This window comes from Equus caballus, chromosome 26, assembly GCF_041296265.1.
Source record: "Equus caballus isolate H_3958 breed thoroughbred chromosome 26, TB-T2T, whole genome shotgun sequence".
Taxonomy (NCBI): domain Eukaryota; kingdom Metazoa; phylum Chordata; class Mammalia; order Perissodactyla; family Equidae; genus Equus; species Equus caballus.
In genome coordinates, this window is record NC_091709.1 from 33,136,675 (window position 1) to 33,154,627 (window position 17,953).

General features: G+C 37.3%; 1 protein-coding gene across 7 annotated transcripts in view; it reads left to right on the plus strand.

Annotated features, from left to right (window-relative positions):
- USP16 (ubiquitin specific peptidase 16) overlaps window positions 1-17,815 on the plus strand; it is a 27,747-nt gene extending 9,932 nt beyond the window's left edge. For all 7 annotated transcript variants that reach the window (XM_005606115.4, XM_005606117.4, XM_001499592.7 and 4 more), the window contains 15 exons: window positions 112-215; window positions 1,008-1,111; window positions 2,271-2,455; window positions 3,022-3,117; window positions 3,698-3,828; window positions 4,134-4,221; window positions 5,281-5,359; window positions 6,686-6,777; window positions 7,129-7,185; window positions 8,345-8,521; window positions 10,464-11,127; window positions 12,451-12,545; window positions 13,463-13,549; window positions 17,133-17,289; window positions 17,393-17,815. In XM_005606115.4, the coding sequence (XP_005606172.1) occupies window positions 112-215; window positions 1,008-1,111; window positions 2,271-2,455; window positions 3,022-3,117; window positions 3,698-3,828; window positions 4,134-4,221; window positions 5,281-5,359; window positions 6,686-6,777; window positions 7,129-7,185; window positions 8,345-8,521; window positions 10,464-11,127; window positions 12,451-12,545; window positions 13,463-13,549; window positions 17,133-17,289; window positions 17,393-17,517 (2,241 nt within the window). In that variant the 3' untranslated portion in view covers window positions 17,518-17,815. The remainder of the gene's footprint in view (window positions 1-111; window positions 216-1,007; window positions 1,112-2,270; window positions 2,456-3,021; window positions 3,118-3,697; window positions 3,829-4,133; window positions 4,222-5,280; window positions 5,360-6,685; window positions 6,778-7,128; window positions 7,186-8,344; window positions 8,522-10,463; window positions 11,128-12,450; window positions 12,546-13,462; window positions 13,550-17,132; window positions 17,290-17,392) is intronic.
- Window positions 17,816-17,953: the final 138 nt, after the last annotated feature.

The following is a 17,953-nucleotide window of genomic DNA, read 5'->3' on the forward strand; positions in this document are numbered from 1 at the left end:
TACAGGAATGGCAGAATTTCTCACCCACTTCCTTGTTCAGTATAGATTGCGAATTCTTTCCTCTTTTGGTGAGTGTTTGTGGCTTTGAGGTTTATAATTTTGATTTTCTAGGGCTGCGGCCGAAATTCTCAGGAGCAGCACGCCTTGAAGCACTATCTGACGCCAAGATCTGAACCTCATTGTCTGGTTCTTAGTTTGGACAACTGGAGTGTATGGTGAGTTTCAACTCCTGTGCCCATTGACAAAATTATTTGAAATATTGGAGAGTACAGGTGTTTGAAATGTTTAAGGAGCAAGAAAGTTAAAATTTTTGTAATATTTGTTTAAATACCATCACTTTCAGAAGGCTAGAGAATGTGATGTTCTGAAAAGCGTTTGCCTCATGTTGTACAAACACAAAATTGGTAGCATTTAGGTGACTTAGGATTCTTCACCCTTTGTTCTTCTTGCTTGTGATATTGTAAAGCATATGGTAGGTTGTTTTTAGTTTAAAAATAGGACACTAAGAAGAAATCCCAGATAAACTGAGAATATAGTAAAATTTTGGCAGTGAATTTGCATGAAAATAAATGTCAGGCTGGTATGTGTATTTCCTGTATTTTAACATCATTAAAACAGATTTTCGTATCTTTAAAAACCATGTACACAGCAGTGTTGATTGAACGTCATCCGTCAGTTGTATAATTTGTTAGTTTTGATGATAGAGGTCTGTATTTTGAAGAATGGGTAGAAAAAGCTTTTGACATTAATGTTGTAAATAGCCATTTCAGTAAAATGTTTGGAGTTTTTTCACAGTATTTATATGTAGCCATAATTTGGGCTAAACTTATTAATAATAAACCAGAGTTAATATGAATAGTCTTCTTCAAGAAAACATAAACATTTTATTTTCAGTTTTTCTAGTAGAATAACTTGACAGTTACACACTTTGGGCTCCAGGGATTATAATTTGTCCCCTTTTTTGGTTGTCAGTTTGTCACTTTTCTTCTCTGATTTTCGGGACACAGGTGTTACCTATGTGATGATGAGGTCCAGTATTGCACTTCAAACCGATTGGGTCAGGTGGTTGATTATGTTAGAAAACAAGCTGGTATTACAACTCCAAAATCAGGTAAAATCATTTGTTTCTTAATATATACTGTAAAGTTGATTTATACATCTGCTGATACTTAGATTTACTGTACTACCTAGCATTACATATAGGCAAATAACGTCAGTTATGGTTGATTTCAAACTAAGAAACTGTTTTTGGTTAAGAATGTAAAAGAGTGAAAATATAGATAATTTTAAGGTGTTAGAATTAGATGAGAATCTGAGAAATAGTCTAGTCAGATTGATGAAGATTCTGGACTGAGTAATGGGCAGTAATGCTCTGCCGCCATCCCCTGGCAGAGGCACTTAAGATAGACAGCCCTACCTTTGCTGAATTTACTTTGTTACATGGTTTGGATGATATGAAGGTAAAGTACTTGTAATGCCTTCAAAAGCGAAGATACATCTCAGGTTTTTCCCTTGCATAAATAAACTAATTGGATTGGCATACATCATCTGCTTTAAGCTGGTTTAGATTTTTACATCACAGAAGTATCTTTGGCAGAGTCAGAATTGTTTGTTTTTTTTTTTCTTTTTAAGGAAGATTAGCGCTGAGCTAACTACTGCCAATCCTCCTCTTTTTGCTGGGGAAGACTGGCCCTGAGCTAACATCCATAACCATCTTCCTCTACTTGATATGTGGGATGCCTACCACAGCATGGCGTGCCAAGCGGTGCCGTGTGCGCACCCGGGGTTCTAAACCGCCGAACCGCGGGCCGCCAAGAAGCGGAACGTGTGCACTTAACTGCTGCGCCACCGGGCTGGCCCCCAGAATTGCTTATTCCTAACTTCAGGATTGGTTCGTGACTCACGGAATTCATCTAAAAATTTATTTCATGTCCACATTGTTTACTTGATTGCTTTCTACTCTAGTTTCATTTGTGGAAACTTTTGTGCTGTACAAAAGGAATTTATCCCGAAGCATAGGCTGTTTGGTTTCATTTGTCAAACTAATGCTTACGTCAGTTCTGAACATTTTTTGTTTATTGTTTTTTCTCTCTCAGTGGTAATTTACTTATATTTATTAGGAAAGATTTAAAGTCAAACAGGTGACACACAATGATATAAAGGAAAATTCACAAATTCTAGAATTCCCTCCCAAGTATAATTGCGTTTTGTATGGCTTTATTACACATTTGCTAAATCTTGTTTTCTTCTTCCTTTTGTTTTTTAAACAGCAAAAGATAATGGTAATATTGAACTTGAAAATAAAAAATTAGAAAAGGAGAGTAAAAATGAACAAGAGAGAGAAAAAAAGGAAAACATGGCTAAAGAAAATCCTTCCACGAATTCTCCTTCCCAAATAACTGTGAAAGGACTCAGTAATTTGGGAAATACATGTTTCTTCAATGCGGTTATGCAGGTGCCAGTGTTAATTTCTTCTCCCTTTAGAAAAAATCTAGTGTTTTCCTCATATTGTAGGATGTTTTTGCATATTTATTACTTACAGTATTGAGTTTTTTCCCAAGTAATTTATTTCTATATTTTCAGAGAAAACTCAAGGAAATGTTTACTTTGCATGATAGTAAAACAGTGTGCAAGGCACTGGGGTGCAGTAGGGTTCCACACAAACGTGGCTCCTGCCCTCATGGAACTTGCCGTTGGGTTCGGGAAGCACAGGATAACCTAAGACAGAAACAGATAGCTAGTTGCAAGGGGTGGCACGTGGTGGTGAGAGAACGTGGTGGTGGTAGGCTCACCCCTTCATATTGGGTGGTGAGAGAGTGCCCTTCTGAGGTGAAGTATTTACGAACCAAATAGAGTGGGCAGAAGAGCATGCCATTACTTTTTGTTTCCCAAGATAGATGAATAAAGACTGCAGTGTTGATAGTGATTTTCTGTTTTGATAGAACAGATACTTCAGAAATATTTGAATAAATTGATATGCTTTTAAATAATTTTCCTTTTCTTTTCCATCCTGCATTCCAGAATTTGTCACAGACACCTGTGCTGAGAGAACTACTAAAAGAAGTAAAAATGTCTGGAACAATTGTAAAAATTGAGCCACCTGATTTGGCACTAACAGTATGTACTTAAAAATTTTTTTTTATAATCAGTAATTTGTGAATGTCCCCATTCTAAATTATTTTAAAGAACTGATGCTGATTTTCACCTTTCCTGTTTGTTTTGTGTAGGCTGCCAACCTATTCAAGGTTCTTGGGCTAATAGAAGTTATCAGGGGCCTTTACATTTATTTGCTGTGTCTGCCAGGTTCTGCTGTGCCTTAGTGTTTGGTTTCCCTCTTGGGAATGTTGTTGATATTTGTGAAGCCCTAGGCGTGCATTGTTATTTTTAGCATCTTTATGGTGACTTAAAAGTTGTGTAGCCAAATGAATTTTACCATATCCATTTTTATTTACATTTTGCTTTGGTTTTTTCAGTTCTTATGTAGTAAGTTTCTGATAATCTAAAACTAAAACAGTAGAACTGAATTCTTCATAAAACAGTCTATGACCAGAAGCTTTATCTTTTGATGTACATTTTGAAGTTTTAAATGAGGCAGTTCTATTAGGAACATTGGCAATGTAGGGTAACTAGTTACATTGTGGTAAAATAAATGATTCAACATTTGACTGAAGAAAGTGATTTTTATTCCCATATTCAGGAACCCTTAGAAATAAACCTTGAGCCTCCAGGCCCTCTTACTTTAGCCATGAGCCAGTTTCTTAATGAGATGCAAGAGACCAAAAAGGGAATCGTGACACCTAGAGAACTCTTTTCTCAGGTCTGTAAAAAGTGAGTATCTGCTTTGATTGTACTTTCTGTGCATCAGTAAGATGCTGAGAAATGACACGAAAAAATTAGTAGCTTTAGAATCAACCTCGTACATTTATTCAAGCATGGTTTATTTCACTTGGATTAGAAAACATTTGCTTTATGTGAAAATTAAATCTGCCAAGGGTGTTATTGGACTAAACAGAAATTTTGAGAAACTAGAACACTCTAAGATTTGGGATCTGATCCTAAGATTTTGTAAAAATAGTTTCATATTTTAGTAGACTCATTGTTGCTTTTCTTTTTTTTTCCTTTTTATTCTGTAGAGCAGTGCGATTTAAAGGCTATCAGCAGCAAGACAGCCAGGAGCTGCTTCGATATTTATTGGATGGAATGAGAGCGGAAGAACATCAAGTTAGCAAATTTTGACCAGCGTAGTTTATAATCCCATCTTCATTCACTTGTCTGTCATTTGATGTCTTAAGGGTTGTTGAAGCAACGAACACTAGTTATTGAGCCATTGTACTTAAAATCTTTTTCTGCATCAGCCTTTTCAACCAGTATGTTTTAATCATTAGAATGAATGAAGAGAATTAGGAATGTTTCTCCTTTTCATGATGCTCTCTTTTGCCTGATGTTTACAATGTAATTGTCCTTTAAGGGTTCTATTGTACCTGCCTATACCAGGAGAGCTACGAAGTATGGGAAAATGTTTCTCCTAAAACGATTCCCAGTTGCAGGGCACCCTTACTCTTATTCTGACTGTGGTTTAACACAGCATTTTCAATTTTGGAAGTATTTTCGTTTCGTAAGAGTCAGGGAACATTTGTTGCATTTTAAAATTTTCATTAATTGCCAGGATGTAAAGTAATGAATCTGTGGATATAAATATAATTAATAATAGTAATAATAGAGTGATAACAACTAATATTTATTTTCTTACTTCATGTTGAGCACTACTCTCAGTATTTTATGTAAATTGCTTACTTAGTCCTGACAACCATTCTTTGTGGTAGACGCTGTTATCATTTTCTCACTCCATACGTTCTGAAGCTAGAGTGCAGAGAAGTTCAGTACCTGGTTCAAGGTCACCCACTAATGATGGGGCTGGGCTTTGAGCACTGGAGTCTGTCCCTGTCTCGTTTAACCATTCTGCTTCTAGGACATGGTATTTCACTGGGCTCTCAAAGGAGGGGTGGGCATGTTCTGAAAAGCTTTGGTTTAAATAGGTTAAAATCTTGAAATGATAAGACAGTGTCTTTATTCAGGGGTTAGTGATTGTTTTAAACATATAATTCTTTTTAGCTCCTTGAATTAACTTTGAAAATGTAATTTTATAAATATTAATTTTTATTTAGTAAGTTTGGGGAGCTAATTCTTGATCACTTTCTTGACTTGATTACATATTTTCTAAGGAAAGTAACTATAAAATTTAAAGTTTAATAGTATATATATCCATTTTATTACTTTTAGAGAGTGAGTAAAGGAATTCTTAAAGCATTTGGTAGTTCTACTGAAAAATTGGATGAAGAACTAAAAAATAAAGTTAAAGGTAATGTCTGACTTTTTGAACTAAAACACTGTAGTCCAATTTCTCTGTACCTTAGGAGAAGATTGCTGGCCACGTGTATTTTGAATCCACAGTTTTTAACATAAAATTTCTCTTTATCACCATTGATTTTAAAAAATTATTCAATACTTCAAAGACAGATATTCAGAAAAATTTAACTTTTGGCATATTCATTTTGTGCAATATTATAGGGAAATTAATAAAGATAGAATTAACATATCACATTTTTACTTTTCAAAAGCTCAGCCTTCTGATTAGCAATGATAAGTCGATTAAACTTGTCTGTGTAAGTTAGTTGCTGGTTTATCAGTTATGGAGCCACCTTCCTTCTTATTGCTGTGTGTCATTTAAAGATTTAGGGCAGATCTCTCCAAGAGAACTTTTTGTGATGGTGGAACTCTTCTATATCTACACTATCCGATACAGCAGCTGCTAGCCACGTGTGGCTCTTGAGCCCTTGAAATGTGGCTGGTGCAACTGAAGAGCTAAATTTTTATTTTTATTTAATTTAATTAATTTAAATGGCTGCAAGTGACTAGTGGCTACTGTGTTGTAAAACACAGTTTAGAATAAGCACATAGCAACTCTTTGCCTCCTTGGTATTGGGCCTGGCCAGTAACAGAGAGGATTGTGTCTGCTGGCACTATCTGTCATAAAATGTGTTTATGTAAATGAGCACCTATCATTTGAATAAGACTTATGAATTTCATGTATTTACAAAATTGGGTGACCAGGTAGTAAAATTATTTCACTTTATACTAAAGTTATCAAGATTATTTCTGGGAACATAGGAAAAATAAAAGGAGGATTTTGTCTGAAACATTTTCCTAGGATTTTTTTTGTTTATTGTTTTGGTTTTTAAATGGAGTTCAGTCTTAGAGTTCACAAAGCAAGTTACATGCATTCTCTCCCAAGTGTGCTGCCAAATGTTGGAATGTTAGAGCTGGAAGTGACTAGAATATCATCCTGCCTAGCCCAGTCTCCTCATTTTACTACTGGAGACATTGATGTACAGAAAGTCTCACTGGCTTGCACAGTTTATTTTCCACTGACTAGATCTTGGGATCTTGGATAAGAAGTTTTTTATTCTTTTTCACGAGTGTGATTCTGTGATTGTGTTATGCTCAAAAGTGGAGTATATGCTGCTGACTATAGCATAAAAATAAAACTATAGTAATTATGAATAGAGAAAAACAAGTCTATGGGATGGAAAATTAAAAATAAAATTTTAGGGTTCGATAGGTAAGTAGTTTTGACTTATTCAAGTAATTGTATAAAGGTAATTGGTAAACATTTTCCCCCTTATAGATTATGAAAAGAAAAAATCAGTACCAAGTTTTGTGGACCGCATCTTTGGTGGCGAACTAACTAGTACAATCATGTGTGATGAATGCAGAACTGTAAGTAGATGTAGTATGGACTGGATTTATTCATTAATATTAGCAGAGTACAGTTTTTCAGTTGTTTCTTTCAAAAACAGAAATGTCTAGTTTCATAAGATAGTCTATTGAACTGCCCAAATATGCATAGTTCTTTGCTGGAACTATGAGGACTCCTTATATCTGGAAGAAGTTAGTTTAACATTTTAATTTATTTCCCTTAACCCATAGTCCTCAACGCTGTGTAATTTTTTATTTCAATTTCTTAAGCCTTTATTTTAAACGTTAGTTGTCCCCCCGTAATGTTACTGTACAGTGTTTAACGTGAATCCTTGCCTTCCTTTTACATTTTCTTTTTTTTGGTTGGTTAAGGTCTCCTTGGTTCATGAATCTTTCCTTGATCTGTCTCTACCAGTTTTAGATGATCAGGTAAGACGATTGAGTTTATTTCCTTTAAGTAGAATATTTTTTCCTGTGTTAGATTTTACGAGGGAAACTTTATCACCTTTTCCAAGTTTGTACATTACTAGCTCATGGAAAAATTTTTCTTTATCTATTTGAGATAGAAGAATTTTAAAGATCTGAATAAGAAATGGGGTAAAAACTTTTCTTTTAAAGAAGGATGGTGTATCTAGAATTATTCTTTTTTTTTGGTGAGGAGGGTGGGCCCTGAGCTAACATTTGTTGCCAATCTTCCTCTTTATTTTTCCCTGCCTGAAGCCCCACTACATAGGCTGTATATCCTAGTTGTAGGTCGTTCTAGCTCTTCTATGTAGGCTGCTGCCACAGTATGGCTTGATGAGCGGTGCATAGATCTGCGCCCAGGATCCAAACCGGCGAACCCTGGGCTGCCAAAGTGGAGCAATACAGACTTAACCACTCAGCCATGAGGCTGGCTCCTAGAACTCTTTATAGATAATTAACTTGATTAGTTTACATGTAAGGAAGTATTTTCTTCTTATTAGAAGTTACTATTTATTCTCATTATTTAAGACTAACCACAAATCTCTTACAGTCTTAAGTTCATAAATATTAATAGACAGTATCTCAGTTTTTAGCCATATTAATTTAGTTCCTATCAAGTAGTAGTAGGCAAAAAGAGAATGTATTATGAATATTGCATAAATCATTTTTCAAGTTAATATGAATTAGAGGTTCCTTTAATCACTGTTATTTAGTGATTAAAGTCTTATAAAACTTATTTTCTCTTTCTCTGAAACTATCATTTACATGCAAAGAAAAAAGAATAAAAAGGAACACCTGTAGTGGGATATCAATTACTTATAAATAGAAAGTGCGTTTGGAAATGGACCTAATTACATTGTGATCCCACCTGCGTCTAATAAAAGTCATTGGATTCCTTTCTATTATACTTGCATGTGAAGTTACCTTTTTTACTGTTTTGTTTGCTTGTTTTCTCGGTATTTGAAGATTGCTTTCTAGTATTTGAGATGAATGAATTTTGTCCTGGATATATTTTCAAACATTGTGGAAAATAGGAGTAGAAAAATTTAGGTGACATGAAATCTCTTCACAAGCAGTAGTTGTAAAATTTTGTTTTTGGCCCATATTCTCTCCACATTTTTAGAGTGCTAAGAAAAGTATAAATGATAAAAATCTGAAAAAGACAATGGAGGATGAAGATAAAGACAGTGAAGAAGAAAAAGATAACGACAGTTACATGAAAGAGAGAAATGATATTCCTTCAGGAACAAGTAAGCACTTGCAGAAAAAAGCAAAGAAGCAAGCCAAAAAGCAAGCCAAGGTGGGTAATTAGGAAGAAAACTACACTTTTCTAATTTCGCATTTCAGACTACAGCTGCATAATGACGTTTTGGTCAACGATGGACCGTGTATGCGACAGTGGTCCCACAAGAGTAGTACCATGCAGCCTAGGTGTGTAGTAGGCTATCTAGGTTTGTGTAAGTTCACCCTGTGATGTTTGTACATCAAAATCGACGCACTTCTCAGCACGTGTCCCCGTTAAGCGACGCATGACTGTCTTCAGTTTGAAGTCTGAATGATGTTGGTAGACATGTCTGTTATTTTAAATATAGCACTTCCATTTGGCAATTATAGAAGTAGCTCATTTAGTATTCTCTGCAGGGAAGTATATGTGAAGAGAAGATTGTGCTTTTCTTTTTTTAATGTGCAGTACTTTTGACAACTTTTAAAAAAAATTTTAATTCATTTTTAATGACTTTTTGAGTTGTTAATACATTGACATTCAAAAATTTTAAAATATATAAAGGTATGCAATAGAAGTCCCCCTCACCTCTCTCCTTTTATGACATGGATAACCACTTTCATTAGTGTCTTTCATGTCTTTTTGGAAAATATGATCAAATACAAATAGGTAGTCTTGTTTTTCCTTCCCTTTAAAAATTATACACACTGTTCTGGACCTTGGTTTTTTTTTTGTTTGTATCTTCTTAATTAGATTCTTAGAGATCTTTCCATTTCAGGACACAAAGATTCATTGTTTTAACAGCTGTATAGTATTCCATTTCATAGATGTATCATAGTTCATTTAACCAATTCTCTTTTGATTTAGGTTGTTTGTAGTCTTGCTGTAATGGCCCGTGCTGTAGTGAGTAACCCTGTACTTGTGTCAATTGTAGGGTACATTGTAGTTTTGATAAATATTATCTAACGGCCTTCCACAAAGGTTGTACCAGTATAGTCCCACCACGAACATGAAGCTTCTTGTTTCTCCTGACCCTTGACAGCGGTGTGTTATCAAACTTCTGGATTTCTGCTAGTCTGATGGATGGAAAATATTATTTCAATGCAGTTTTATTTTCCGTTTATTTTAATATAAGTGAAGTTAAGCATAGTTATATATTTAAGAGCCATTTGTGCTTCCTTTGAAGTATTCGTTTATACTCTTTCCCCATTTTTCTTTCATATATAACTCTATTTTTAGCTGAGGTACATCAGAAAATATTTGTGTCATTTGTCCTCTGTGCCCTTCAGCCTTCTGGTATTATAAGTTAGCCTCACAGGGACTGTCCTTTTAGTTACAACCAAAAATGCTAATCCCTTGAGTCTTGAGGCAGTCCAGTCACAGGAGTCTCGATGAGATGCCTTTTTGCCCCTCTACTTGGAAATAGGCTGCAAATGGCAAAGAAGGTGACTTTAGGGAGGAAGTCCTTTATTGTCCTCTGTACACTGGCTTTCTTGCTTCCTCCCTAACTTTGGGCCATTTGTGTCATGGAATGTTTTCCTCTGTCCCTCTGCCCAAAGCAGTCCTGTTCTGGTGCATTCTTGAGTTTTCAGTCTGTTTTTTATCTTCTCAGTGAAACTTTGACCCAGTAGTTGTAACTCACATGGATACATCCCTTCCTGTTGTGTGTGTAGGCAGGCTCACCACGTGGTTTAATACTTGGCTACTTGGCTTCTCTTAGTCACTTCTCTTAGGACAGAGACCATGGCTTGCACATTTTTATTTCCTCCAGTGTGACAGTTTTTGATGATTGGTGATTGTTTATTCCTGCTTTCAATTAAAGAACTTTTCTTCATAATTTATTTGATCCCAGAGAGTAAAGGAACATTTAGAATCAGAAGTCTGGGAGTAAACTTGTCCTTATTAACTTGCTTATTTTTGATTGATAAGTAAGAAAACCTGATGTGCTCTTTCTCTTTTTCTCCCTCCTTCTCTCTTTCTATAAACAAACAAACAAACACATTTTGTACTTTTTACCCAGAACCAACGAAGGCAACAAAAAATTCAAGGGAAAGTTCTTCATTTAAATGACATCTGTACCGTTGACCATCCTGAAGATAATGAATGTGAAGTTGAAATGTCACCTCAGGAAGAAGTGGATATGAATACCAACCATATCTCACAAGAGGAGGTTGTACATAAAGACTCTTACGTTAATCAGAAAGATTTGAATGGCCAAGAAAAAATGATAGAAATTGTAACTGACAATCAAAAATCCACAGAGGAAGTAGATATGAAAAATACCAACATGGATAATGATCTGGGGGTTTTGGCATCTTCTCCCGCTGAATGTAGTAGGGATTTAAATGGTGCCCACCTGAAGGAAGGGAGCGATGGAGAAGTGGACATTTCCAGTAGTTTCAAAGACCTTAGCTTGAATGCTGCTCTCCAGCCTGATGAAATAAATATAGAGATTCTGGATGACAGTCATACTCCTGGGACCAAGGTGTATGAGGTCGTAAATGAAGACCCAGAAACTGCTTTCTGTACTCTTGCAAACAGGGAGACTTTTAATACTGATGAGTGTTCCATCCAACATTGTTTATATCAGTTCACCCGAAATGAGAAACTTCGAGATGCAAATAAACTACTTTGTGAAGTATGTACCCGGAGACAGTATAATGGACCAAAGGCAAATATAAAAGGTATTTAGATTCTCTCACGGAAAGTAAAGTTCGTGTTCCAGGGCACATTTTGTACTGCATAGGTAGAGGACTCCTCTTTCAATTGTCTCAGGATTTGGGTGGCATCACTAAGTTCCGTCTTCTGTGTAAATATGTTGGTAGAAGGTTGGATAAGCAGAACTTTATCGGAATGGCTAGTACTCCAGCAGCAGTTAAAATGGGACGGTTTGCTCTCCGACACCTCTCCCTGTGGGTAAACCGTTCCCCTGGGATATTATCACAACAGGATCCTTACAGATAGTGGCTGTTTCTTTCAGTTTCCTGTCAGCATTTGCGATGGCCCTCATCTCTGCACCAAGGAAGTCACACTTTAATTCATCACTGTGCTAAAGTGACATGCCCAGTGCAAAGTCCTGGGAGTACTGGAAGGATGGTGCTTTCTTACAGTCTACCTCCAATATGGAACAGGAGGATATTGATAATTCCCCTCCTCCCTTTGTTTTTGAGTCTGAGTAAAAGTGGGATAGGGAGCTATCATGGATTCTGAAGGATTCTTACTAGAATTGTTGAAACATTTTAAAGATTTTATTTTTCCTTTTTCTCCCAAAGCCCCCAGTACATAGTTGTGTATTTTCAGTTGTGGGTCCTTCTAGTTGTGGCATGTGGGACACCACCTCAGCATGGCTTGATGAGCAGTGCCATGCCCGGCGCCCAGGATTTGAACCGGTGAAACCCTGGGCCGCTGAAGCAGAGCACATGAACTTAACCACTCGGCCATGGGGCCGGCCCCTGTTGAAACATTTTAGAAGTCTAGCTTTTTATTTATTTACATGTTGATACAGAAGGTAGATTGTGTTAATCTTACAGCAATTCTGTTTGCTTTTAGAGCAGGTGTGGGCAAACTGTGGTTCACAGGCCAAATTTGACCTGCTACCTGTTTTTGTATGGTCTCTGAGCTAAGAATGTTTTTTATAGCTTAACATTTGAAAATGATTTTATGGTGGAGAATGCTAACTTTGAACCCTAGTTAACCAAAATGTTAACTCTCCAAAAATAATTCCATTCTTCTTTTCAGTACACTGTAATCGTATTCAATCATTATTATTATATTTTGAATTCCATCAGTAAAAATTTGTGGAAGATTTTCCTTAATATGTAAATAATGACAAAATATCCTTGATTTTGCTTCTTGGTCTACAAAGCCTAAAATATTTATTATCTGGTCCCTTTCAGAAAGTTTACTGATTCTTGCTTAAGGTGTTTAAAATGAGTTTTATAGCAAATCTGAATGCTTTAGAGGTCTAAAATGATTTTCATACTGCTAAAATTTCTTTCTTTCTTTAGGTGAAAGGAAACATGTTTACACCAATGCCAAAAAACAGATGCTAATTTCTCTTGCTCCTCCTGTTCTCACTCTTCATTTAAAGAGATTTCAGCAGGTACCCTTGTTTGTTACCCAAAATTTCTTTTAAATATGTAACATCTGCTTTATTTGTATTGTCTCAACGTGGTGCTGTGTTTCTTTGGTTTTCTCTTATTTCTTAATTCTAACTTCAAAGAAGTAGGAAAGTAAAAGAATGTATATGGGTAAGACAAAAGGTTTGATGAAGATACATGTCAAGGTGGAGGAGAAATTTGGGCACAGTCCTTCCTCAGTTGTACTAGAGCTCATGTTGCTCTTTTTAGTAATATAGCATCTTACTCTAACCTTAATTTCAGGTTAAAAAAAACCAGTTTACTAGCTATATCTCACACTTAGGAAATTTCATGATGTTTTCCTGTTTTGAGTGTGGTATTTTATTTTTACTGATCCTTGATAAAAAGACATTGGTACCTTGGAATTTCATCGTTTTGGTGACCCCCATCTTTTCTGGAAGACTTGCTGTAAGCAGCACTAGTTTCAAATTCAGTTCCAAATTGCCAGAGTACCTTCAGAACGTCTTCCCTCCTATGGTTGGTATGGGCCTGGTTAATGAGGTGGGTCTCTGAACAATTCACTAAGCTTGGTTAGAGAGTGAGGCTGGGACTGTGTGCTTCCCAGGAAAGTATTCTACTGTGGCTGAGTTTGAAACACTCAAAACCTCTGGGCTAATCTGGTTTTTCTGGATGGCTAAACCAGAAACCTTGAGAATTTTCTCATGGGAGCAGCTTTCTTAATGTTTTGGGAGTGTGTGTGTATGGTGTGCACTTAGCAAAAACAAACTAAGAATCAGTGGTCAGGAAAAATAGAGTTTCTTAGGAAGACTAAACTAGGGCTGGATGTTGGTGTTCTTTCTGGCTTTGGAGTGGGGCTGCAGTTGACAATGTGTACAGCTTTTCCAGGAAAAGAACTCAATCTGTTCTCTCTCATTTTTAGGCTGGTTTTAACCTACGCAAAGTTAACAAACACATAAAATTTCCGGAAATCTTAGATCTGGCTCCTTTTTGTACCCTTAAATGTAAGGTAGGTGAAAGTAGTCCTTTTGGAGAAACGCTTTCAGGGAAATCATAGCTTACCAAATACTCCAGCAGCAACTCACATAAGTGTGAAGTTGATACGAATTACTGAGTAGAGTGGGTCTTTGATCTTCGCACCTTTATAATTTTAAGATCTGTGATGAATCACTTTGAACGTTTGGTTGTTATTTCAATTCACCATTTTTTTGAACCCTCATTATTGTGGCAGACATTGTCTTGGGAGTGAGGGCACAAAACTAAAGGTGAGCAGATACATTCATGCATATCCCAATTTAATATGGTTTGGTGTTAAAATTGGTATACACAGAGCTGGGGTGGTATGCACTTAACCCAGCTCGTTGGTGGGTGAAGGAAGTTCTGTGAAGGTAGACCATGCCTCAACTAGTACTTAAAGAAGGAGTAAGAGTTAGTATGAAGAGTCAGGAAAAAACAACTTTTCCAGGCAGTGGGAACAGCAGGAGCAAAGGCACAGCAGCCTGAAATGGCAGGGTGGATGCTGGAGACTGGCAGTATAGGCAGTTCTAGAACTTACAGTACAAGGTCTAGGGAACGCTGGGAGATGGAGCCAGAGAAGTGAGATAGGGATGAGACTTCGGAGGATTATCATGGTGAGGAACCTGGGCTTTGTTAGGGATGCAGTGGGGAGCCACTGAGGAGTTTAAAGCAATGGGGTGACAGCCAGGTCTGTGTATTACATAGGTTACTTGCTGAAGCAGGGAGGCTGGATTTTTAAGAGGCAAAGACTAGAGACCGAAAAACTAGTTTGGATGCTGTTGAGTTAGATCAGTCAATAGATGATGAGGGCATAAACTAGGGCAGGAGAGGGGGAGATTGAAGGAATATTCCAGGTTGTAAAATTAACCAGGCTTACGATCAATTGACTCTAGACAATGAGGCAGTGGCCTTTAAATGGAGGCTGAAGGTGGTGCAGAAAGAGGAGTTGATTCTTGATTCCCAGGGCCTGGTTGAGAACTAGGCAGATGGGGCAGGTGAAATGCCCTAAACTGAGTAGGAAATACAGGAAGAAGAGAAGATTGGGAGGTAGAGAAAGGATAATGAGTTCAGTTTTAGATACTTTGAGTTTCAGATATTTTTGAGATATTCATGGGGCTGAGGCCCAGGGCAGAGAGGTTAGGGCTTGAGATAAAGATTTGGAAATCAGTACATAGGTGGTAGTTAAAACCATGAGAGGATAGGATCCCCTGTGTAGAGCATGGAGAGAGAAAGAAAAGAGATGGTAATGACAACTCTGGCGAGCATGTGGGTCTAAGAGGCGTAGGTAGAAGAGGAGGACACCACCAAGGGTCTCACCGAATCTCCATGTCGAGGAAGAATTTGGAGAATTAGAAAAGCTATACTGTTGTTCTGTATATACTCAGATTTCAGATATTTAAGTATAAACATATTAATAAAGTCTTTCTGTGCCAAATTTAAAGTGATGGAAATTCTCCGTTCCTCCCTTCCCAATTAAAAATTCTCCAAGAAGGGTATTTCAGAGCTGGTGGGTAGAGTGAATTGTAATTATTTTTATGTTATCACCATAGGGCAGGGCCATTTTTGCTGGTAAACAGAAACCTTTGGTTGGATTAGTTTTGAATACAACATCATCAGGAATCCGTATTTTGCTTAAAATGCCATTGCCCTGTGTTCAAGTTTCAAGGAAAGGACTAAGTGGCTTCAGGGTCAGAATATCAGAGAAAAAAACTAGAAAGTATTTATGGATTAGACAGCATAGAGGTCATGGCAAATTTTTCAAAAAGTGTGGGTAACATCAATGGGTTGAGAAATAAATGAGAATATTGGAGGTAAAGCATGTAGATATGTTAGAACCTTTGCTGAGAATTGGTGGATCAATGAAGAACTTTTTTTAAAGTCTTGGAGACTTAAATAGGTTTGTAGGCCAAGAGAAAAAGCTAGAAGTTGAAGATAGAGAAAAGAGAGAGAGAACTGATTGAGCAAGACTCTGAAGGAAGCCGGAAGAACTAGGATGAGGACACAAAGTTGGGAGTATTGTCTCTGAACAAGAGAGAGAGGATACTGCATCTTCCTGAGAATGGGCAACTTGTACTTGGGTAGGTTGTGTCTCAGTTTTCCTGAAGTGGGAGATGAGGTCAACTATGGAGAATAAAGGGTTGGGAGATAAGGAGAGGCTAAAAGAGTAGTGAAAGGGTGGGCCGGTTCCTGTGAAGGACATCCATGGAAGTGGCAGCTAAGAACGAGTTATAAGGTTATATGGTCATATTGAGGACCCTGATGAGGTAGAAAATCATTAATTTACCAGTCTGCACACTGTTCTGTAATTTTGTTCCCTGGCAGTAGTAGGTGTCTGGGTGTGGGGTTGGGGAAGGTAGGTTGTAGCATTCAGAGTAGGGTTTTGTGAGGAATTGGATGTGGTGGCAAGATTAGTGGTGGGTGTTGAGAGATTACTTTTGAGAGTGATACATGTGGTCTAAGTTCTCAAACTTTAATGTGCTATGAATCATCTGGGAATCAGTAGGTCTGGGGTGGGGTCTAAGATTCTGCATTTCTAATAAGCTCTAAAGTAATGCTGATGCTGCTGTTCCATTACCACATTTTGAGTAGCGAAGATACAGACTTTCTGTAGGATTAGGCTAAAAGAGGCTTCATAGGCCGGGAGAGAATGAGGATTGGAGGATCCTGTTAGGTTGAAGAGTATAGGTGAGATGAAAGTTTGAAGAATGGAAGAAATGTGGACTGAGACTAGAAAATTAGTAAGCTTTCTGAAGTCATACAGTTCTGAGTGATGACCAGTTCCAGAATACAGTCCTGGTTGTAGTTGGCTCCTGTCGGGCTTATTGATGGACACTGAAATCCCTGACGAAGCCGACTGGATTTGGGGTGAAGTGTAAAGTTCTTCAGTGAATAGGGGGCTGTAGATTAAAGAGATGACAGTAATATTGAAAGACAGTGATGCCTGTTCAGGAGGACTTTTTAGAAGAGAACATAAATGGAGTAGTTGTCTGAAAGTTGTCCCCAGCTGGGAGAAACATGTCCGTGTTGCCAGCCCAATGGGATATGGGGTCTTCAAAGAATAAGCAGCCTCTGCTCTGGGTGGGGAAAGTGAGCACGAGAGAGGTTCAGTGTGCTTCTCACCAAATCCCTAGGGGGCATTTGAAAATGTGAGGGGTGGTTTTTGGCAAGAGCTCAATGCTGTCCTCTTGCTGCTAAAGGCTTACATTCTGGGCAGGAACTAGAATGATAGAGTTGTGGAGGTATTTTGGAATTATCTGATCCCAAGACTCCCAAGGACTCTGGCGAGTTCAGTTTGGTTATTTAAGTATCTGGGCCAGGAAATTGATTATAGCAAGTGGCCTCTGGTTTATGTTCTTCCAGCAGAAAAACAACAATGGCAACTTTCTAATAAAAACACAAGTGTGACACTACTCGGGCTTTGAAAAGGTAGGGAGAAAATAGTAAAGTTCAGCTTCATGAATGATTTCTGCATTCCAAAAGTAAGGGTTAGAGACCCTTTCATAGTTTAAAATTATCTTGCCAACGGCATCTGTGTGAGACTAGAACTAACTTTTGAATTCCATTCATTTTTAAAGAATGTTGCTGAAGAAAATACAAAGGTACTGTATTCCTTATATGGAGTCGTTGAACACAGTGGTACCATGAGGTCAGGACATTATACTGCCTACGCCAAGGCACGAACTGCAAATAGTCATCTCTCTAATCTTGTTCTCCATGGTGATATTCCACAAGGTAAGAAGTCTGGAAAATTCTAGTATTCAGCAGATTATGGCAAAAGCAAAAAATAATCAACTTGATCTTTCCATTTATATTCAATTTTACATTTTCTCAACAGATTTTGAAATGCAATCAACCAAAGGGCAGTGGTTTCACATCAGTGATACACATGTGCAAGCTGTGCCTACAACTAAAGTACTAAACTCACAAGCGTACCTCCTATTTTATGAGAGAGTACTCTAACAGTTTCAGAAGGCGCTTTCTCTGGAAACATGTTTATGGCTTTTATAATGGCTGTAATAATAATAAAGTAAAGACTAACTGTAAATCATGTTCACTTAAAATGAAATACATGCCAGAAGGAAGCAAGTTTATTGAAATACTGAAGGGAAAATACCTAAAGTTTACAATGGTTTTGTATTGTCATGGTGGTTTTTATTCCTGCTTCATTTCTGGAAAGGATTCAGAATTAAGTCCTCTGCGCTTAAGTGTGTCTGGGTGGTGGGCTGCAACACATCAATAAACTGACTTACCCCCAAAACTTGTTTTATTACTTAGAAGATTTTAAGTTGTATTGACTTAACCCTACTAGGTGACATTCTAAAAAATGTTTGAATGACTGGCTAATGAAACTTCAAGTGTGTTAAGTTTTTTAAAAAGTGTTACTTTGATAGGTATA